Source organism: Typopeltis vanoorti, chromosome 15, assembly GCF_054136105.1.
Source record: "Typopeltis vanoorti isolate ZY-2024b chromosome 15, IOZ_Tvanoo_1.0, whole genome shotgun sequence".
In the NCBI taxonomy this organism is placed as follows: Eukaryota; Metazoa; Arthropoda; class Arachnida; order Uropygi; family Thelyphonidae; genus Typopeltis; species Typopeltis vanoorti.
The window spans coordinates 95,369,381-95,393,176 of NC_143563.1; the positions used below are offsets into that span (position 1 = coordinate 95,369,381).

At 36.5% G+C, this 23,796-nt stretch overlaps 1 protein-coding gene across 1 annotated transcript in view; it reads right to left on the bottom strand.

Annotated features, from left to right (window-relative positions):
• The window catches only part of LOC150098993 (kinesin-like protein KIF28), a 91,307-nt gene that overhangs the window by 42,077 nt on the left and 25,434 nt on the right, over window positions 1–23,796 (bottom strand). Inside the window, exons 13-16 of the mRNA XM_090405789.1 lie at window positions 23,060–23,143; window positions 17,297–17,359; window positions 6,499–6,645; window positions 3,985–4,110 (exon numbers count right to left, since the gene is read on the bottom strand). Coding sequence (XP_090261915.1) covers window positions 3,985–4,110; window positions 6,499–6,645; window positions 17,297–17,359; window positions 23,060–23,143 — 420 coding nt within the window. The remainder of the gene's footprint in view (window positions 1–3,984; window positions 4,111–6,498; window positions 6,646–17,296; window positions 17,360–23,059; window positions 23,144–23,796) is intronic.

Below are 23,796 nucleotides of genomic sequence, written 5' to 3' on the forward strand. Positions count from 1 at the left end.
TCACCTTTATCACTGCTTACCACATATATCTGCTCGCTCACAATTAAGCCATCCTCTCCTATGTCCTCTACACTTGAGTTTCTCATGATTTCACTCTGATGAGGATGAAACACCCTTATAAATTGATCACTGAATACCTCAACATATAATCACATTCTAGATAATTCTGTGCTTCCAACTTTATGACAGCAGTGAAGGTCTTTCCACAATCATGTTCCCATCCACAAAGCAATGCCTACACAGAGCCCTGATCTCAACTCCATCAAACCTCAAACTATGAGATGAATTGGAATGCCAATTGTGAGCAAGGCCAAATCAACAGAGTATCAGTGACCAACCTTACTAATGTTTTTCTGGAAGAAGGAAAGTAATTACCACAGCATAATGCCTTTCATTTCACTTTAAAGTTAGAGCTGAGATGAGGAAGCATCCAGCATTCATTGACTGATAAAGCACTTGCAGTCACCTCGGCAGTATATTTCACTCAATCATCACTCTCCATGCAAAAAATAGTCTTCTCTCTATTCTACCTCAATGAAACATTGCAATCCACAAACCTTCAATCACTCCTCATAGTGAGAATTCCACAGCACTCTTATCATCTTGGTCACTCACCCTTTGGATCATCTCCACCACTTTTCCATCTCCAAAAAACATAGGTCACCAAATCTGTGTGCAGTAGTCTTAGGAAGAAAAAAAAAAGAGATAATAACTTCCTTATCTTTGCCTGTCAGTTCTTGAACATCCAAGTAATTCTTTGAGCTATTTTGCCCACTGATATCATAAATATATGAGGGAAAACTCTGGAAACGATCTAGAGATGAACTCCTAAGTCAGTATCACAAATCTGGAATTATTATTATTATTACTATTATACAGTATTTCCATGGAGTCCAGAGACTCATCATGAGGACCCAAACTAACTATTATACATAAATGCTATCATACCTCTCCTTAAACTCATTTACTGTCAGAGCACTCACAACTAATTCTGGCAATCCATTCCACTCATTCACTACTCTCCATGCAAAATATCTGGTCCACGTACCCCTGCTAACCACACTCTTACACAACTTTCATGGATGACTCCTAGTTCTCTGACTATTTGTCATATATTGAAAAATTTCCTTTGCAATCAACTTTATTTTATTTAAATACATTGATTTAATTAAATCAATTTATTTCATTTTATTTTATTTAAATAAAATTTAATAAATTTTATAAATTCTTTAATATCTTAAATGTTCTATCATGTCTGCACTTTTTCTGCCTATCAACTAAACTTTGTAACTTACAAACTTTCTACCTGTCCTCATAGGGAGCATTCCACTGACCTGTCACCAACTTAGTTACTGGTCTCAGAATCTTCTCTACCACCTCCAGCATGGGTTGACATCCAAGATATCCTTTGAGCCATTTTACCAACTCTTGCAATATGCCCTCTGAACTTCAATTCCCTGTCCACCATTATCCCCAAGTCCGTAGCCTCATCAATTTCCTGTAATCTGGTACTATCAGTACAATACACCATATGCAACCTTTTCAACCTGAAGTGCATAACCTTACATTTTGCAACATTAAATAAACAATCATTACCCTTTTCCTACAATGCCAATTGATTTAAATCATCATGCAGGATATTTATGCCACCTTTATCCACTATTTCTCTCCCTAGTTTTGCATCATCAGCAAACAATTGAATATTCCCTCTGAAATCTTTCCTTATATCATTGATAATCAAATTAAAGCATAGTGACCCTAGTACAGAACCCTGAGGTGCTCCACTGGTCATCCTCATTCTCCTAAATTCCATTCAACCATATACTACCATATACACTCTCTGGTGTCTGTCTGTAAGCCACCCTTATCTATGCTACTAACATCATATCCATTCCCATTTGCTCTAACTCTTAATAGTTTCCCATATAGTATTCTGTCAAACACCCTTACAAAGTCCAGCAATATCATGATATAGCCATTTTCTTTCCAATTCTGCTGTCATCACTTTATTATAAAATGCGAATAAATTACAAAGACAGGACCTGCCTTTTACAAAGCCATGCTGCCTTCTATAGAGTACTGCATCACTATCCACCAAATATTAGATTTTAACTTTAACCAATTGTTCCAATACTTTAACAACCGCTACTGATATATTAATTGGCTTGTAGTTTGCTACCGCTGTCTTGGACCCGCCTTTATGCAATAGAACTATCTTACCCTCTTTCCACTCACGTGGAATCTGCCAAAGCTGAGACTTAAGATTGAACAATTTCATCAGAGGCAATGCCAATTCTCTTGGACATTCATGCAGTAAATAGGCTGACATGCCATCTGAATGTAAATACACTGCTGTATTTACATTCAGATTTTTCAATATGCTGTACACCTCCTCTTAATTTACCTCAATTTTGACATGCTGTCTCTGTTACATCAGCAACTGCAAAGTCTCCACCTGGATGATATACCTTTACAAAATGATCACTCAGCAACTCAACTATTACTTTTGCCTCTGTCACCTTCCTAACATGAGCACCATTTAAAGTCATCCTACCATAGTAATTTTTTCTCTTACTTGCTGCATAACAAAAAAACTCTTTTGAGTTTACTTTGGCCTGCTTAGCTAATTTTCTCTCATAATCTTATGTGGCCTTTCTTACCAAACTATTCACCCTTCTTGTTTGCACTTTATTCTGCTCATGAGCTTACTGATCGCCTTTTCTTTATATTCCCCACAGTGTTTTCTTTGTTTGCTTTATATCTCCACTCATCCACTTAATTCCCACTTGGCTTATCCTCCTGACTTTGGGTATGCAGTCTGATACTGCTTCTCTCGAGCAATCCTGACCATTTCTCACACTACTGACATTCTTTCTTTGTAGCTTTTCAAGTCATGGTACTGCTCCAAGATGCCTCCTGAACACTCTCAAACTCCTTGCCCCTTCTATAACATGTTGTTTCATGAAATTATTCCATAGCAACTGTATAAATTCTACTACCATCTTGCCATATCCCCTTTTCTCTCTCCATTCTACATCTGCATAGTTAAAGTCTCTGATAATGATTGTTCAGCCTGCACTCATTGTGCTAATCTGCCGATGCATGGTGTCTACATCTTCCTGTTGACCCCCCCTGGTCTAGAGCAGCACTCAACAACATATTTTGCTCTATTGGTCTCTGTCTCACATCAGCCTCAAATGAACCAATGTTGAAGGAATGCGAATTGCAGAGTTTAGATGATAAGAAGAAAAGAGATGCTATTATCATTATTATTATTATTATTATTATTAAGTGATACCCCCAAGGAATCCAAAGACTCATCGAGGGAGGGCACCTACTCTACAACTCTCTGTCTCTACCACTCAATCCACAAACTACATCTACACCAATGCCATCTGCTGTCCACCACCACCCCTCACTGGTATTTTCACAGACAACCATAAACATCTATGCCGATGGCGGGATGCGAACCTACAGCTTTTTGGCTGGAGAATGGATATGCTAACCACTCGGCCAACCAGGCTGGCTATGACAGAAACATTTAAGTTGGTGAGGAAATTTTATAAGTTTAATATGAAGGAGACTAGAGTGGAGATGGTGAGAGGGGAGAACAAAAGGCCATCCCTGGAAATGGTGTAAAGGAGGTATAGTGAAGAAGAGAATAAGTGAAATATGTTGTTTGAGTGTGAATTAATTTAAAGTTAAATACCATATAGGAGACTCATCAGAGGAGGTCTCACTCCTCTGATAAGTCTTACTCAATGGAAGTTTGTCATTATTAACAATAATAAGTGACAAACTTTTGTGGTCACCTCATACATTAATCTCCATATAAATGTTATTAATATTAAATAACTTATAAATTCTCTCACTACCATAATTCTAGGATTATGAGTTTCTAATATTAACAGGGATTTAGGAGCTAAAGATTACAATCCTCAGAGTGCTGCTTCTTGTTGTACATGACATTATCAGTGTACTTACCTGATGAGTAACTGGTGAAAAATTGAACATCTTGGAATGACCAAAATCTGGATTAGAAGTATCTTGAACAGTCTCAGTTACAGTATCTTCTTCATCTAAATATAGCCGATATTTACAATTGATATCCTAGGGATAAGAAAAGGAAATTTTTAAAATAATTATTTCACGTAACTAGTATTCATATAAGTGATATAAAATAGATAGTTGGTAGGCATTTTATTTGTACTACTCCAAATAAAACTACAAATATACTCCAAATACATTTCCTTTTCACCCAACTGAGTTATTACTTTATTTTAAAAAAGTATGGAATTTACTGAGGTATGTCCTACCCTTCAGAAAACTAGACTGCCCCATTATCTTATTCCTATAGACCCATTGCTGAATTTTGCCCTTAACCAACTTTTCCAATACCCTGACCACCACTTCTGAGATGCTGACTGGTTGATAATTTGTTACTGCTCATACAGCTTTCTTTATACAATGGAACTGTTTTCACCTCTTTTCACTCCATTGGGACCCAGCCTGATTTGAGACTTAAATAGTGAGATCAAAGGAACTAATGATTCTCCATTCCATAGCTGTATTCACATCAAGGTTCTGTAATATCCAGTGCAACTCTACTTCATCTACCTCTATTTCAACTTCAGCCCTTGTCACGTATGTTACTGAAAATTCTCCACCTAGATGATATGCATTTGCAAAGGTGATTACTTAATAATTCAACTATTGATGCCTACCATCAGCAGTCATCAAAATTATTCTATAGTCATTCTTTCTTTTACTCCACATACAGAAAGAACTTTTTGGGATTACCTTTAGCTCCCTCAGCCAATTTCCTCTCATACTCTGATTTTGCCTTCCTTACCATATTGGTCACCCTTATGGCCTACTTGTATATTGTTCTTGTGCTTACTGATCACTTTTCTCTTTAAATTCTCTCCACAAACTTTTTTTTTTCAGTTCCTATTCATCCATTTAATTTCCACTTTATTTATCTTCCTCACTCTAAGTTTGCAGTCTGCTGCTACTTCTTTCAAACACCTCTTGACCCTTTCCCATCCCATACACTAATGCCATTCATCCTCTGCAGTTTCTTATGTAATGGCACTGCTATAAGCAATATCCTTGTCAACTCTGTAATTCCACATATACCAGTTTTTAACTGAAATTTTCACTTTTAGCCACCTCCAAGATCAAGACTGATAATACTGATAATTTCTGGCCAAGTCAAACTAACCAATTCAAAAACTGCTCAGGCTTATTCCTCATTCTTCTGGTATGAGTATACATGAACTACAAGTACACCCTTCAGTCCAGATCTAGACTTATAGCATTGAATGACTGTCCCATTTAGATTTGAGATCTTAAAAAATACATCATGTGTTTTTGATTGTTTTGTGTATACATGCTCATCTGTATCTATCCTCCTCCACCATTCCTAGTTTTCCCATCTTGAACTTTCATTATTGAACAATACTTTCTCTAGACAATTAACTCCAAATACATTAAAGTGAAATCCATCAGTCATATATGAATGATATATGGAGTGAATTTGATGGACAAAGCGACTTACATCTTAAAGGATGAAAAGGCATTCTTGGAAGCCAAGAATGAATGTCATCAAGAAGGGGAGAGGGTGAGAGCTCAATCTTTCTCTCATAGAGTGGTGCATGATTAGAACGGATTGCCATTAGATGTGATGAGTTCAAGAATTAGTTATGACAGCTGGTGTAGGTAATATGTGGCCTTCTTCAATGAGTCCCTGGAGGTTTCTATTAATAATAATGATGATATAATATGTATCTCCAAATTGCATACCATTTATCTTACACAACCTATGTATTGACTCATTTGCAATCATAATTGCAAATCACTCTTTCTTTGTACTCTTTAAGTAATTCTTTCACATCCTCTTTTATACCATACTTGTTACTTTTCTGATCATTCATGCTTACCAAAACTATTGACTCACTTTTTTTAATTCTGCCCGCATCATTAACATCTTTAAACTTTACAGTAGGAAAACAGAATATCATGACACTCTCATCGAGCATTCTCTCCTTTATTATTAATATTTTTTTCTATTCTCTTCTACACTTGTCAGATGCTTCTCCAATCACTTGATCTCCAGTCATGCCTTGTCCTGCAAAGGCTCTATTTAAAACTATTTCCCCCATCGCAACAACCAGCTTACCATTCTCCTGCACTACTTTCATGTTATCATTCATATTTTATTTACCTTTACTCACTTTCAGAATTCCTATGACTTTAAATTTTTAAGTCAGACATCTTATAAAATTTAATACTGATAATAAATATATTTCCCTTTTAAAGAGCCTGTAAGTATATGTAATGAAAACAAAAGCTTGAAAAAAAGTAAATAAATATTCTCTTTCTTAAAATTTGAATATGCAAATATACATTAATCTAAAATTGTCAATTTCAGTTTTCAATCAATCCTAAGAAAGTCCTAATATAAACTGGAAATATTTAAAATCAAGAATTACTTACTGTAAATCTGCTAGGAAGGCCCCTGCAGTCATTAATTTTCACTAAGAAATACATATCTCTACCAATTAACTCTGATGGATTATCTACAAACATGTCATCATGCTCTGTATATTCAATTCCTTCTGAAGAACAAGGCACAACTTCCACCTGTAAAAATTGATGGACTTCTTAAATTATTCAACATATTTAGTGCTTTACTAAATATGCTATTAATAATTTTTCAGATAATATTTCGTTTGTAATTTCTAAGAGAGAGAGAGAGAGAGAGAGAGAGAGTAGTGTCAAATCCAAACATTTCTCATGGCAGATTAGTGACAGTACTGGTAATTATAAATTGTGTGTAGAAAAGGTTACATTACACAACTTCTATTTTTAACATAAAAACTTGACTGATTTTCATGTATTTTACCATACTGATTATGAATAAGTTATTTTTTTTCATGAAAGAAATTACATTAAATGCTGCACTAACCTTGTTTGTATTGTATTAAAAATTCACTGTTATTCATATGCAAAAACCAGCCTATTAAATAGAAATTTCTTTGAATACTACTATATTTATTTGAGGAATAAATTTCCAAGGATAAGTGAAACTAAAATAAAAGAAGGCATATTTATAGACCCTCAGATATGTAGAATGGGAGTTGCTTAGCCTGTATGTAATGGAGAGAATTCAGGAATGTAGTGCTCCATGTGCTCAGAGAAACTGAATAGATAATGAACTAATAATTTTGGACTCATCTGACAAAATGATATTCTGTATATAAACAGGACAGTATGTCATGAACAAATTTCATGCCAGTATGAGCACACCAGATTAAAATTAAAAGATATTAAAAGATTAAGATTAAAAGATTACCAGCTGTGTACTACATCGATGGAAAGGTACTCCAAGAGATTGATGAGGCTAGGGACTTAGGGGTATTGGTAGATAGGGAGATGAAGTTCAGAGGACACATTGCTAAGGTGTCCAAGATTGCACATAGGATTACTTGGTTGTTGAGGAACACACTGACATCCAGAGATAAAGAGGTTATTATTCCCCTTTATAAAGCATTGATACTTCCACATTTGGATTACTGTGCTCAGGTCTGGTCACCTGGATTCCTTGGAGATGAGGAGGCTGTGGAGAGGGTTCAGAGAAGAGTGACCAAGTTGGTGAGTGATATAAAAAATGCTCCCTACATTGATAGATTGAGAGCTTGTGGATTGCAGAGATTGGTTGATAGGCGAAGAAGAGGGGATATGATAGAAACATTCAAATTACTAAAAGGTTTTTATAGGATTGATGCAGGGGAAATGTTTCAGCTGTGTGAAAGTGATGGAAGAACAAGAGGTCATCTCTGGAAATTAAAGAAGAGTGTGGTTAACAAAGGTGTCAGAACAAGGTTTTTTGCCTGGAGGGTGGTGAATGAGTGGAATTCATTGCCTGACTTAGTTGTGAGCTCTTCGTCTGTAAATGAATTCAAGAATAGATATGACAGATATTGTTTTGCTAGTTTGGGTCTCCCGCGATGAGTCTACTGACTCCATGGAGATACCCGTAATAATAATAATAAAAATGCCCTGTGCTACTTTTCTCAGGGAATAGTGAGCAGTCAAGTATCAACTACTTGACTGAAACAGTCTTAAACTCAACATAATTGAAGAGAGGCACTTCAATTTATGGAAAAGAGTCAAGGCTAACATAGGAATTACATAAATGTTATGTCAGAACATTTTCATGAATATAGTGATCAGATGAAGGGAGGAGAAAAGTATCATTAATGAATGGCATGATAGCAAGAATGTATTGACACAGAGGTTGGAGTTATGTGGATGCTTGGAGTGTATTTGAGGATAAAAGAGAGCTGTATGCAAAAGATGGACTGTGTTTGAGGAAGAATCTCGGCATCTAGAGAGAATGTTGTTCTTGGAGAAAAGTGAGAGTATTAGTGAAAAACTAAAATTGTTCGGGTGGATGGAAGCAGGGGGTGGCCTCTTGTAGGGATAGTCACTGGGGGGGGGGGTATGGTGTAATGTAAAGTCAAATGTAGTCTGGAGGGAATAATAATAGGTATGGAACTGCTGTCAATGCATTGATGTTTCTTTATACAAATGCTAGGAACATCAGGAATAAAGGAGATGAATTAGTGGCATCGATAGCCTCAACCATTCCAAAGATTATTGGGATCAGTGAAACTTGGTTGACAGAAGATGATATACTGACAGGAATAGAAGGGTGCAACATATCATATGAGGGCAAATAATATGAGTGGGGATAGTCACTCCAGGAGTAGTAGAGTAGATGTCCTAGCCTTACAGTTAAACTTGAATAGATGGAGTGAATGGTCACAGAAGAGTGGATGTCAGTGTTGCAATTACAATGAGTCAAGTTTCAAAGTTTCAGGCAAGAATGTACTGGTTCATAAGGGAGGTGATAGAACTCAGGCATCAAATTATAGGCCTATCTGTGTGTCAGGTGTTGTGGTTAAGTTGTTGGAGAAGCTGGTGAGAACTAGAATCCAGAAGTGGGTTGACAACAATGGTATTATCTTTGATGGACAGCATGGATCTGCTAAAGGGAGGTCATGTTTTAGTAATCTACTTACTTATTACCGGTATCGTCAACAGGGTGTAGCATAGAGGCAGCCTACCTCACGGTGGGGCTTAATAAGGGTGCTTGTTCAGCCATATTGCCGGTAGGCGCTGTATTACGTCAACAAGATATTTTACAAATATACGGCGTTTAGTTTACCAAATAAAAAAAGACGCCTTTTCCCAATTGACAGGTAAATATGTGCTTATTATATTTTAATAATAAAAAAAGATTATTTGTGAACAGCAATAACCCTAGAAAGATTTGTTATCTAGCAACCATATTGCCAGCCTGGCTGGCTGAGTGGTTAGCATATCCACTCTCAAGCCAAAAGGCTGTGGGTTCGAATCCCGCTGTGGGGATGGATATTTGTGATTGTCTGTGGAAATACTAGTGGTAGTAGTTGGCGGTAGATGGCATTGGTGGATTGTGAGCAGGGCCGGTCCGAGAGTATTTGATGCCCCTAGGCAAAGAAAATTTAGGCGCCCCTATATATATTTTGTCATACTCCCGCAAGCACACGTAGACCTACACATGTGGATATTTATAAAAATAATATCATTATGAACATTAAAAAAATATATTAATCAAAACCAATACATTTGTATACATACATGATTACTCCTAATATCTATATAGCAAGAAAATTATTACATCTTAAATACAAAAATTATGAAAAATTAGATTAAGTGCCCTTAGGTGATTGCCTAGGTTCGCCTAATGATAAAACTAGCCCTGATTGTGAGTGGTGGAGACTGAGTTGTAGGTGTCCTCCCTCGATGAGTCTTTGGACTCCCTGGAGGTGACAAATAATAAAATAATAATAATAAATATTGATAGAGGCAGACATAGCTTATAATTTAAATTTAGAAGAGCTTATAAAGTTTTATTGTGCGATATCCCTGCAGAGCAAATATTTAATTAATATTATTATGTAATTGTTTTGCATTAATATTTCTCTTGTATAAAAACAAAATAGCAATTGGAGATTTTCTTATATTTTTGTCTTATAATCCATCAGGGGCGATATTTAATTGTTTGCCACAGGGCATGATCTAATCTGGCGACGCTCTGCTTATTACAATAAGGTGACAGCTTCCTTGGATAGAGGAGAGGGATACACAGTAGTATACTTAGATTTCGCAAAGACTTTTGATAGATTACTGCATGATAAGTTGATAGTCAAACTGGAATGGATGGGATTGGATATTAGTGCATTGGATTGGAGACTGGCAATCTGATAGGTATCAGCAAGTTGTGTATAGGGAAACAATATCCAGGAAGAGGAAAGTCACTAGTGTGTGCCTCAAGGGTCTGTTTTAGGGCCATTGCTATTTAAACTGAATGTTAATGATATTGGGTTAGATTTGAATGGGGATATTCAGTTGATTTCAACTTTGCAACATCTGCAAAGTTTTGAAGAACTATGAGGAGTAGAGTAGATGTTGTGGTCTTACAATAAAATGTGAAAAGATGGAGTGAATAGACATATAAGTGAGGATGTTCAATGTTGAAAAATGTAAGGTTTTAAAATTGGAAAACAAAGATGGAATGTAGATTTCACACTTGATGGGGATATATTGATAGGGGTAGAAGAAATAAGAGATCTTAGGGTGATGGTGGATAAGGATTTAAAATTTAGAGGACACATTGTCAAAATTGTGAGGATAGCACAACAAATTCTGGCAGTGATGTGGAGGACACTGACTTGTAGAAGTAAAGAGATTCTGGTTGCATAAGGTTTTGATTAGGCTGCATATGCACAGATTTGGTCACCTGGTTTTCAAAAGGATGAAGAGATACTGGCAAGGGTCCAGAGGCAATTGATTAAGGTAGTTTCTGTTCTCTGGAATGTTGAGTATGAATTAAGGTTGAGAAGATACAATTTACAGAGTCCAGTGGATAGGAAGAGGAGGGATGATATGATAGAGACATACAAGTTGGTAAGGGGGTTGTTATAGGATTCATGTTGAAGAGGTTTTTCATAAACTGGTGAGAGGGGGAAGAACAACAGGTTATCTCTGGAACCTATATAAGGAGGGTGTAAGCAAGGGAGTGAGAAGTAGGTTTTTTGTATGAAGAGTTGTGAATGATTGAAATGCATTGCCAAGAGTGTGGTGTCTGCAGAGAATATGAATGTATTTTTTAAAGCATGGTATGATGAGCTGAGTGACAAAGACAAAAACTATGACAAAAAGACCTCCCGTGATGAGTCTTTGACTCCATGTGGGATCTTGGGATAATAATAAATTGAGTAGTGGAGTATTGCTTATGATAAGTGATGAGTTGTGTCCTGTCAGAGTAGAGTATTTAAGGGAAATGGTACTAATGGTTTTGAGAACATATGGTGTGGGGTGTAAGTGGGCAAGACAGGATATTTAGTGGTATATTGTCATTGGCCAGGGAACTCAGAATGAAATTCTTGAGTTCCCTGGCCAATGCCTTAGACAATATGTAGTAGAAGGTACATAAGGCTCAAGAGTTTCAGATTCGGTCCTACCATAATAGGATCGCTTTGTAACTGAAGTGTAACGTCATTCCTGTCCCCAGTTGGAGATTGTGACCATGGAGTCTTGACTTGGAGGTTGAATAGGTTTGCAGAAATATCAGGAAGGTAATTATAATAATCATAGAAATCAGCTTGGAGTAGTTCTATGGATGGAAGAATTGGAAAAGCAAGATATCACCAGTGCTTGGGAACTAGTGAAATGTTACTTAAGTATAAAGAGCTAATAAGCTTCATTTCGGCAATGAAAACATTACTTAAAATAAGGGGATATTAAATCCCACATAGTTTTAAAACCGAATAAGAAACTCAAAGATAGGAATCAGAGAGTTTCTTGCCGAATATAGTAAACTATAAAGTATCGGCGAACACTAGCGTTAGCCAATGCAAGTGATCCTAGTACATAGTACTATCCTGGGCAGCTCGTTGCAAAGGTGGAGGAAGAAGTTCAGATCGCTATTCTTAGGTATTTTCCATAATGTAAAAACACATTTCCTAGGAAATGTATGCTGTTATTACATTATGGAGGGAGGTCACTACCCAGACCGGTTTCAGCCTTTTTTGAGGCTTCATCAGTGAGTAGCTGCTCACTGATGAAGCCTCAAAAAAGGCTGAAACCGGTCTGGGTAGTGACCTCCCTCCATAATGTAATAACAGCATACATTTCCTAGGAAATGTGTTTTTACATTATGGAAAATACCTAAGAACAGCGATCTGAACTTCTTCCTCCACCTTTGCAACGAGCTGCCCAGGATAGTACTATGTACTAGGATCACTTGCATTGGCTAACGCTAGTGTTCGCCGATACTTTATAGTTTACTATATTCGGCAAGAAACTCTCTGATTCCTATCTTTGAGTTTCTTATTCGGTTTTAAAACTATGTGGGATTTAATATCCCCTTATTTTAAGTAGTGAAATGTTTATTAGCAGCAATGGCAAGTTGTATACCTTGAGTTAAATAGAGAACAATATTTGGGGTACAATGGATGACTAACGATATCAAATGGGAACTGAAGATGAAAAAGAGATTATGGAAAAATTATAAGGAAAATGGTGGAGAGCAGTTGCATGATGAATATAAGACTTGGACCAGGAGGGTGACTAGCATAGTCACCCTCCTGGTGACTATGCTTGTCACCCTCCTGTGAAAAACTTGAATATGAGAAGAGATTAGCCCTGAGATCTAAAGAAAGCCTGAAGGAATTCTTTCATTATGTGACCAGTAGGAGGAGGAATGACTGTAGAAGAATGACACTGTTGGATGAAAATGGGAGTAGAGTAACTAATGCAGAAGATATGGTAGACTTGTTTAATAATCACTTTATTGGTGTATTTCATTCTGGAAAGGTAGGTTTTATTACTAGCATGATGAGGAGGGTTCAAGGTTTTGACGTGCATGAGGAGAGTGTGTTTAAAATACTAAGCACTCTTGATGTTAATAAGGTAATGGGACTGGATGGGATTTCACCACATATTTTAAGACTGACAGATTCGTTGACTTGGTTTTTCATTGAGAGTAGCTATGGGAAAGGTGCCCACGAGTGGAAGGAAGGTAAGATAGTACCATTGCATAAGAGTGATGGTGAAATGGATGTGTCAAACTGTAGATAAGTTTGTATTTCTTCTGCAGTTATTAAGAATTATTGAGAGATTGCATACAGCATTGGGCAGATGAGGGTAATGTTATCTGTGAGGGTCAGTATGGATTGGTTAAGGAGCACTCTTGTTTTAGTAATCTCATTGCCTTTTATAATAATATAACAAGAGCTGCTGATGAGAGAATGGCATATACTGCCATTTTTATTTTATTTTATTTTATTTTACAAAGGCATTTGACAAGATGCTACATGATGAGCTAATATTTAAGTTACAGAATGTGGATTTAGATATCAGGACAGTGATATAGATTGGGGATTGGATGTCAGATAGATATCAGCGTATCAAAGCAGCAGGTTACAAGTGGAGCCATGGGGCTCACTATTGAGACCTGTATTGTTCAACCTTTATATCAATGGCTTTGTCAATGGATTGCTGGAGAATATTCAGTTGTTCTCAGATAATGTGAAGCTAGGAAAGGGGTATTAGTAATGGTGCTGATGTAGTAGCCCTTCAGGAGGATTTGAATAAGCTGAACAGATTGACAGATGTGAGTTTAATGCAACTAAATTTTAAGGTCTTGAAGTTTGAGATCCATCGATGCGAGGCTGCATACTCTGTTGGAGGAATTATATCAAAGGAAGTGGAGAAAGCAATGGGACCTTAGAGTGATGATTGATGGATTTTTGTAGTTTAGGCTATATATTGCAAAGATGGTGAAGGTAGCTCAGAGGATTGCTGCAGTACTGAGAAGGATGCTAACTAGCAGAGAGAGAGGAGTGGTGATTCCATTGTATAAAGCCCTCAGACCATACTTGGACTAATATATTTGGATTTGGTCACCAGGATTTGTAAGGGATAAATTAATGTTGGAGAGGGTAAGAGGTGGATAACAAAAATGATATCAGGACTGCACAATGGGGATAAACTTAGGATATTCAGACCACAGAGTTTGGTCAATAGAAGAAAGAGAGGTGAAATGATTGAGACATTTATACTGTTGTGAGGAAGTTACAGGATTGACACTAGGGAGTTCTTTCGTATGATAGATCAAGAACAAAGGGCAAGAAAGGAGCCATCCCTGGAAGTTACAAATGGAGATGTTGAGCAAGGAGGTGAGGTGTGGGTTTTTTTACATGGATGGTAGTTGGACTGTGGAATGTATTATCTGATAGGGTAGTGAGAACACAAACAGTGAATGAGTTTAAGAATGGTATGATAACCATTGTGTTTTGTAAGATAGGCCTCTCACAATGGGTCTTATTATTCCATGGAGGTCCTGAATAATAATAATAATACTAACACTAAATACAAAGAGAAACTTTTTTAATGGCAATTTTAAGTGGAGTAATATAGCCATAGTTTTGAATGAGTAATCACATAAATGACCTCAAGTTATGCCTGTGGTCTAACAGAAATTTCTACTAATAAGCAATAGAGGTAATTTCGATGCTTTATTAGGGAGTACACTTGAATTAAACAAAGAGCTGGTCTTGGAGACCAAAAAACAGAATAGGAAATGAATCCCAAGCATGCAAAAATGTTTTGTGAAAAAAGAAAAAGTTAATAAAATTGGTAAGCATCATTATAGAAATTTTTTCACGTGGTTATAAATTAAATTAAAAATGCTAATAGAATTTTCTATATTCTTGTTTAATCCTTTATCCAAGTGGTTTATGTGCAAACTTTGTTTGCATGACGATTCTTCACATACAGTCTACTTGTATATAGAAGCTAATGACATCACATTAACTGCCTTTGTATCCCATTATACATCTGAAAGGAGTATATATAAAATCTATGCATTATGAGAAGGGCCACTAATCAGACTGGTTTCAACCTTTATTGAGGTCTCATCAGTGAGAGCTAGACCCAGAAGGGATACCAAGCTTTAAGTAATGTAGAAGTCATATATATCCCGTATACAAGTAGTGAAAAGGTGTCATACCTTATTAATAAAATGCTCTGAATGTGTATCTGGAGAAAACACAAAAGAAATAAGAAAGGAAAAAAAAAACTGAATATACTATTTCTAATAGTGATATCTTCAGAGTGGATCAGAATAAAAGTTTTAAAAAGAATAACAGCCAAGCAACTTTCAGAAATGATCTGTACACTCAAATATTCAAATATTATTTAATAATAAAATCTAAAGAAGATGTTGACCAATTCTCTCAGGGAAGTAGCAAAGTGGTTGCAAGGAGAGAAAAATCAGAATATCATGATGGACTCAAAAAATTAAAGAGAGAACCTAGGAAAAGAAGAAATCATATTAGCAATTAAGTCAGCAGGAGTTCATAAAACCATAAAGAAAAAAAAATTACAAAAACTAAGCTGTGTGTAAAAGTAACATAACATAACCAAATTTTTTTGGAAGATTGATAATTCTGATATTTCTAGCCATTGCTTCAACTAGGACAATTAGCACAGGGATGGGGGGGGGGGACATCCTTCTGCTCTGTTACTTGGAAAAATTAGAATCCCAGAAAGTGGGTGCAGTAGTATAGTAACATTAATTTTTACCTAATTGTGTACACTGTATATGGAACATAATGAAATACATTTTTGTATATGATATGATGTATGTTGTTAATTCATTATATTTTATATTTTGCTGACCAGTTCACCCTGCCTTTTTTTTTTTTTTGTGCCTGTACGCCTCACCCATGTTATGTCACTGTTTATAGTATATATAACATTGAGTCTTAATAATTAAGTGCTCCTCCCATTCACAACAACACTGGCACTCTTGGTATACTAGTCTGTTTATAAAAATCCAGCAGGCTGTCATCACTAAGATGGGCATTTTAAAGTATAGATAACAGCATTATTATTATTGTCATCCTATTTTAATTACACTATTTATGTTTAACAACAACTTGAAAAAAGTGATTAAAATTTCCAAGACCCTCTTAAAAACTAACACATAATTCACAAAATGACATTATTTCTAAAGCATGTCCACACAAATTACTCTAAACTCAATGTTCTATGCAGTGGCACACCCAGAGGGGGAGAGGGCAAAGGGGTCTTGGTCCCCCCCAAAGAAAAAGGGAAAAAAAAACACTAAAAAATTTTCAAAAAAATCTTTTCCTCATTAAAAATATTTTTTTTTAATTTATGTTGTGTCATGTCTTCTATTTCTCAGTACCATCGACAGAGTGTAGTATAGAGGCAGCCTGCCTCACAGCACGGCTTAATAAGGGCGCTCATTCAGCCATATTGCGATAGGCGCCGTCACTATGCTAACAATTATTGTTAGCATAGCAAGTGCAGTGCGAAAAGAAGTTTTTCCAAGCATAAACTGATTAAAAATTATTTACGAACAGCAACCCAAGAAAGTTGGTTGGTCTAGCAACTATATCAATAGAGGTGGACACAGCCGGACTGTTTGGCCGAGTGGTTATCATATCCGCTTTCCAGACAAAAGGCTGCGGGTTCGAATACCGCCGTGGGCATGGATGTTTGTGATTGTCTGTGAAAATACTAGTGGTGATGATCGGCGGTAGATAGCATTGGTGTAAATGATGACGGTAGTTGTAGTTGGTGGAGACGGAGAGTTGCAGAGTAGGTGCCCTCCCTCAATGAGTCTTTAGACTCCCTGGAAGTGTTATGTAATGATAATAATAATTTAAATTTAGAAGAGCTTATAAACAGTTTTATTGTGCGGTATCAATGTAGGAGCAAACATTTAATCAAGATTATTATGTAATGGTTTTACATTAATGCTTCTCTTGTAAAAAAAAAAATAAAAAAAAATCAGCTAACGCTGATTTTATTCCCGTATACGGAGAGTAGGCGAGGCCATTTAGCCCTATCTAACTTCTCTTGTAATAAAAACAAAATAGCAATTGGAGATTTTCTTATATTTTTTGTCTTATAATCCATCAGGTACGATATTTAATTGTTTGCCTCAGAGCGCAATTTAATCTGGCAACGACCCTGCTATTTCTATACTACTTATGAATTAGCGATCATTGCAGATGCTCCGTCATAGGTCGTATGCGATGCTTAATGTGTATTCTCAAATCGTCTACTCAACTCGGGCGTCCACTTCCCCCAAGTCTTGAGTGTGCCACTGGTTCTATCTATATATGTAGTGAAAAGTAATACTTGCATTAATAATTCCTACTTCGCCTCCCTTATAATCGATTATTTCTAATTGGTCCTTTGACTCTACCTGAGGAGTAAAATATATTGCATTTTATTAACTTTTCAAAAGAAACTGTAGAAAATAATACATAATCTTTAAAGTTTATAAAAGTTGTATTGTTATTTCAAAATTATAGTATTTAGAAATAATTATCAATGAAATTTATAATTGTACATTATAAATGCTATCCATACAGCCAGTCTGGTTGGTCAAGTGGATAGCATACTCACTCTCCAACCAACAGGTTATGGGTTTGAATCCCATTTTGGGCATGGATGTTTGGGAAAAAACCTACTCTAGACAAACATAATAGCTATTTACGTTTATAAGGGACTTCTCTTGATTGCATATATAAAAGCATCGTTGTAGTGTTATTGCTAGAATGGAGCCGACTTGCAAGCTGACCTACGGTGGTGCTACGTTTTGCTGTTATAAGTAAAAATCTGTCTTCGTGCTCCGTGGTAGAGCAAGGGCGACTTGTTTGAAATGCTGCCCAGAGCCTGGATACAAAGCTATGTGAGATTCCAAACTCTCTGGCAATTGCAGTAATTCTGCAGTCTTCTTCAAGCTTTCCAGTAATTCTTCCTCACATGAAATCATATAGATGAGGTCTTTCAGATATCACAAGACATCCAAGTTTGCAACTTTATTCCTTCGAAAGCAAACACAATTCGCTTAGCGCATCCTTTTTGCCGTACCCTTTGCGCGCGATTCGAAAATTTAAATGTGTACCTGCTTTCTACTCAAAATCGTCAGTTATACAAATTTCGACACACCTAGACAGGTCAACTTGCATGTTTGATCCATTCAGGCATGGGGATATCTCGACAAACTGTGGCAAGACGTCTGCGACAAGTAGGCCTATACTTCCGAAGGCGTGTAGTTGGCGTCCCTTTTTCCACAACTCATCGTGAAGCACGTTTTCAGTGGTATTGTATCCGTAAAAATTGGACAAGACACAAATAAGCTAAACACTCTTTACAGGTGAAAGTTGTGGATCCTTCGATTCTAGATGACACTTGATCTGACATGAAAGTGGAACTGCTTATCGTCTCGAGAATGTTCTTGAAAGGATAGATTCGGTGCTGTTGGGATCATAGTGTGGGAGGTATTAAGCTTAATAGATGCCCCGAGCTACAAGTCCTGGAAAAAGGGAATATGACTGCCGAACACTATTGCAACGAAGTTCTTCAACGTCATGTTCGATTGTTCCATGCTGTTTTAGACGAAAAATTCATTTTTATATATGACAATGATACACCACATCAGAAACGAGAAGTAGGGATATTTCTGAAGACCGATGATATTAATCGAATCGAGTGGCTATCACCCTCCCGAGATCTCGACCCCATAGAACATGTTTGGGACGCAATATGAAGACGCATTGCGGCTCGAAATTCCCCCCCCCCCAGAAAACAAACAAGGCCTGATCCTTGCTCTGAAGGAGGAATGGCCAGTTTGTCTCAAGAACTCCCGAATCACTTGGTACTAAGCATGGTTCGACATTGTGAGAGCTGCATCGCAGTTCAGGATGGATATATTCCACATTGAAATGTCCCTCCGCATAGTTTTCTGCGACATTAATTCCTTTATGTCCTTAGGAAATGTGCAACTTTTGCCAAAATCGTATTGCAATTTAATTTGTACAAAATTTATAGCATATTTTTTGTGTAATATAATTTATTAATAATAAATTTATATCCACATTTGGCTATAGTCATGAAAATTTTTTTCATATTCAGGTAAAAATGTAGGTAAACCTTAGCTTTTGGACACCAGTATACTTCACGGTGCTTTGTTTCTTCATAGGCCATCCAGAAACCTGAATATATGAAGTATCTTGTGTCGGAATTCCATGATCATCATATTTCTCTTTTTTGAAGATTAGTGAAGTGCTGTTATTGTGTTGGAATATTGGATATGCTGTCACTCAGAAATTTTAGAGAAAAAAAAATAGCTTGGCTGGAAAAGGTGAATATTTTTTCCTCTTTCATTAATAAAACAGCATGTAAATTGGAATAATAAAAATTAGATATACAAAAGTGTGTTATCCAGTCTTATACAAAAGTGAAAGGCGTTTTATTTTTCTTCTCGGCTTTTTTCACTCCGCAAAGCAGACAAACCGATCAGAAAAACACATGTAATTAGCAGATATAATACAATGATCTCATAGCTTTAACTGCTGTGACCGTAACTGCAAACAACTCAGACCCCTCATAAATTCCCTTGCGAAGTTTCACAGCAGTGTGGTTATACACTGATAGCCTCGCTAATTAGCACTTACTCACGATTGCTGTATGCGCTTCAGGTAGGATAGTAATATACAGTGCATGGGAAGCAATTAAACAATACTTAAATGGTGCGATATCAGAATGTGTCCCGAGAGTTCGAAGAATAAATAGAGTAGGAGTCAAATGGATGTGTAATCTTATTAAGCAAGAGATTCGTAAGAAAAGGACGATGTGGAAGGAATACCGTTTGCATAAGGATGACGTCCGATATGAATGTTATAAGCAGCAGGTTAGAATAGTCACAACTGTTGTACGGAAAGCAAAGTCTGATTATGAAAAGAAACTGGCTCTGCGTGCTAAAGACAACTCACAAGAATTCTATCGATATGCTGCAAGTAAAAGAAAGAATGAATATGAAAGAATAACTCCTCTAAATGCAGATGGCGTGACGGCAGGGGCGAATTCTCCATGCTTGCTATGCTTGTTGTGCAAGCTCATTAATTGAGAAAGAAGTAATATTTATTTGTTAATAAATGCATGCATTTATGAGCATTCCATTTAGGCTTTTGTTTTTATATAGACAGAAGACGTCTGAAGCTTGCGCGGCAATAATTGAACTTTGCGGTGTGTAGCGAAGGCCGATGCTTGCTCGTCTAGTCAAAGCTACCTTGGCTTGCTTGGTTGTAGGAGCTTCCAGGTCCTCGCAGCAGCACTGTGATTTTATTCGCATGCATAGTCATTTCACGTCGTCTCACTCTGTTGCTTAAACACAGGCCATACGCAGTCAACGTAGCTCTAGCCAGTGAGCTTCAGCCAGCCTTTACAAGTGTGCGTGTTGCTTGAGAAAATTAAGTTACGATGTTATTGTTACGATTTTTTAATTTACGATTAATTAAGTTACGATTTTTTGTTACGATGTTATTGACCAGTTCATGAAGAAGAACCGTATGGTAGAATTTGTATTCAACTAGCTAAATTGAAAAAAGGATAGAATATCATCTGTAAAATAAATGCTGTATTTGTATGATTAAGTGTACATAAATTTCTAAATATAAAGTTTTAAATGGTCAGTAATTCATTATTCCGCTAATCAGACTTCAATCACACCTCTCACTCCCTGAATGATAGGAAGAGCAAGCGTGAATTTCAAGACCAGCATTCGCCCCTGCGTGACGATTACAGATGCAGAAGAGATTATTCAGTTAATGAGTGCCCATTTCGTTTAAAGCTATCAACTTGGTGAACACAGCATTGAGCTCACTGTTACCCGTTCACTAGATGAAGAAACGCAGGTGTGTAAGGGCGAGGTATTAGAGCTGTTGCACAAACTGAATAAGAATTCAGCAATAGGAACTGATGGAATATGAGCACGTGTGCTAAAAGAGTGTTCAGCTGGACTGGCCATTTCTTTGACCAGGATGTTTAATATGAGTCCCAGTCTTAATATGAGAAATCAGGAAAGATTCTGCAGGAATGGAAGGAATGTATGGTAATTCCATTGCATAAGGGCGGTGCAGTTAGGAGTGGTGGTGAAGATTTTGGAAAAATTGGTCAGGGCCCACATTAACAGTGAATCTCTACTTTGCAATGAACAACATGGGTTTACTAAGGTAAGGTCATGCTTTAGCATCTTGCTCACATTCTATAACAATGTTACCATTGAACTAGACAAGGGGAATGGATATGCATGATACTTTTGGATTTTGCTAAGGCTTTTGACAGAATACAGCATGGCAGACTGCTGCATAAATTGGAGAAAATGGGTTTAGGTTATACAATATTAATATGGATAAGAGGATGGCTGACTGACAGATATCAAAAAGTGGTATATGGGGGGGGGGGGGGTCTGAGTCTGCAAAGTTTAAGGTAACAAGTTGTGTACCACAAGGATCAGTGCTTGGTCCACTGTTATTCAATCTGTACATTAATGATATTGGGAAGGATCCTCCCTCATTTTATTCTCTTTGTCCTTCTTGAATGCACTATACCCTATACATTCAATCCAGGCTAGGCCTTTCACACACTTGCATAACTTGAGTCTCAGCTCAATAATGATACCACAGGAATGGAAGGAATGTAATATAGTTCCATTGCACAAAGGTGGTGCAAAAACTGATGTGTCTAACTACCGACCTTTGCTGATGATGCAAAGATAGGTAGGGTAATCAGGAATGATGCTGATATGCAGTCTTTGCATAATGATTTGAATAGGCTGGAATTGTGGGCATGGGTAAATGGGTGTCAGTTCAATGTCAGTAAATGTAAAGTCATTCACTTCGGCATGATTAGATATCCAATGTCGCATTATAACGGTTGGATTAGGCTAGAAGAAACTGATGAGGCTAGGGATCTTAGAGTGTTAATAGATAGGAAGTTGAAATTCAATCGCCATATGGCAAAGATTGCAAATACAACTCAAAAGATAATTGAATTGTATTGAGTAATAATTGCAATGCTGAAACGAACGTTCACATGTAAAGATAAGAATGTTATTTTGCCTCTTTACAAGGCCTTGATAAGACCTCACTTGGACTATTGTGCCAGGTCTGGTCTCTTGGTTTCCGTTGTGATTCTGATAATTGGATAGAGTACAAAGGAGAGCGTTAAAAATTATATAAGGATTGTGGAATACTGATTATGAAGACAGATTGAGAATTTGTAGACTGCAGACACTAGCAGACAGGAGAAAGAGGGGTGATATGATCGAGACTTACAAACTTTTGAAAGGGTCATACAGAATTTCACTTGATAACATTTTTCAATTTATGGAAGGTGGGGAAAGGACAAGAGGGCATCTTTGGAAGCTAAGAATGAATGCCGCTTAGAGGGGAGGGTTGAGGGCTAGATTTTTCTCTCATAGGGTGGTGCATGATTGGAATGGATTGCCTTTGGATGTTGTGAGTGCAAGCAGTGTGAATGAATTCAAGAATAAGTATGATAGCTGGTGTGTGTAGTATGTGGCCTCCCTGGAGGTCTCTCTTAATAATAATAATATACTCCAAGTTATTAAAAAAGTTTGTTAAATATTATGCCCAACAGTTAGTTAATTTTAATTACGAAGTTAATAATTCAGGTTGAGTCATTGTTAATTGTTCAAATCCATTAGTATTAATGTGTGTAGTTATTAATTTAAATAAAAATACATTTTTCATTGATAATTCTCCACTAACAGACCAGAAATCTGCTTGAACATTCCGCTAGCGTGCAAAAAATAGAAATGTTTATTCGGCTAAAATGTTGACTAGAGACATTAGAAAAAGCAGACATAAAATTGCATGATTATACAATGAAAAGCAATTCATCGTTTTAAAATCGGGTCAATTTCGTAGTACATTCACATACTATGATTGCTTTGTGAATTATTATACACCACTCGTAGTGGTAATTCAAATAAATTACCATTTTGAAGATTGGGAGTTTAAATTCATTTTTAAAGTAAAAAAAAAAAAAAGGAAAAAGATGACTATATTTCAAATTAAATGAAAACATTACTTACCATGTATGATAATGGTTGAAGGAAGCACTGAACAGTTCCGATACGTGTTTCCGTATCAGGGTCCTCTAGAAACGGATCTCTTTCCTATGAAAAAAAAGTAAATAAATAAACATAAAAAATAAGGGACAAATGATGTTCTATCTACATAAATGTTCATATAAATTTCATCGAGGGGAGATCCACATTTCTTATTATGCTTTTTACTGGCGACTTGCATTGTTTGTAAATCTGTAACGCATGAGAACGTAGATAGACTGTTAAAAGAATGCATTTTGTATTTTATTTATTTTTTTTAATTCATATATTTTGCAAAAAATGGAATGAAAAAATATGAATTTGGGGAGGAGGGATCTTCAAGAGAGAGATATATATAAGAGAGCGAACTGTGATTACACTTTTTCCCTAAAAAGATTAATTTATTCTGCTTTTATTACTAGTATTAAAAATGGATGGTTTATTGTCTTTAAAAAATAAATGGTCATTTTTTTATGTCTACAGTTATCAGTTGTAATTCATAATGTAGTGGTTGCATTTCTCCCAACACAATTATTTATTTTATTGATTTTTCTTGTGCACTTCTTTACTGTGATGCAGCAAGCACGTACCTATGTACGTCTTGGTTAAATCTATCAAAATGTTTACTGAGTGTAAACTGGTTCGATGTACTAAGTAGCTTATTTTTAGAGCATCACAACATACCGTTTTACTATATTTAGGGAGTGACTTATAGAGGGCAT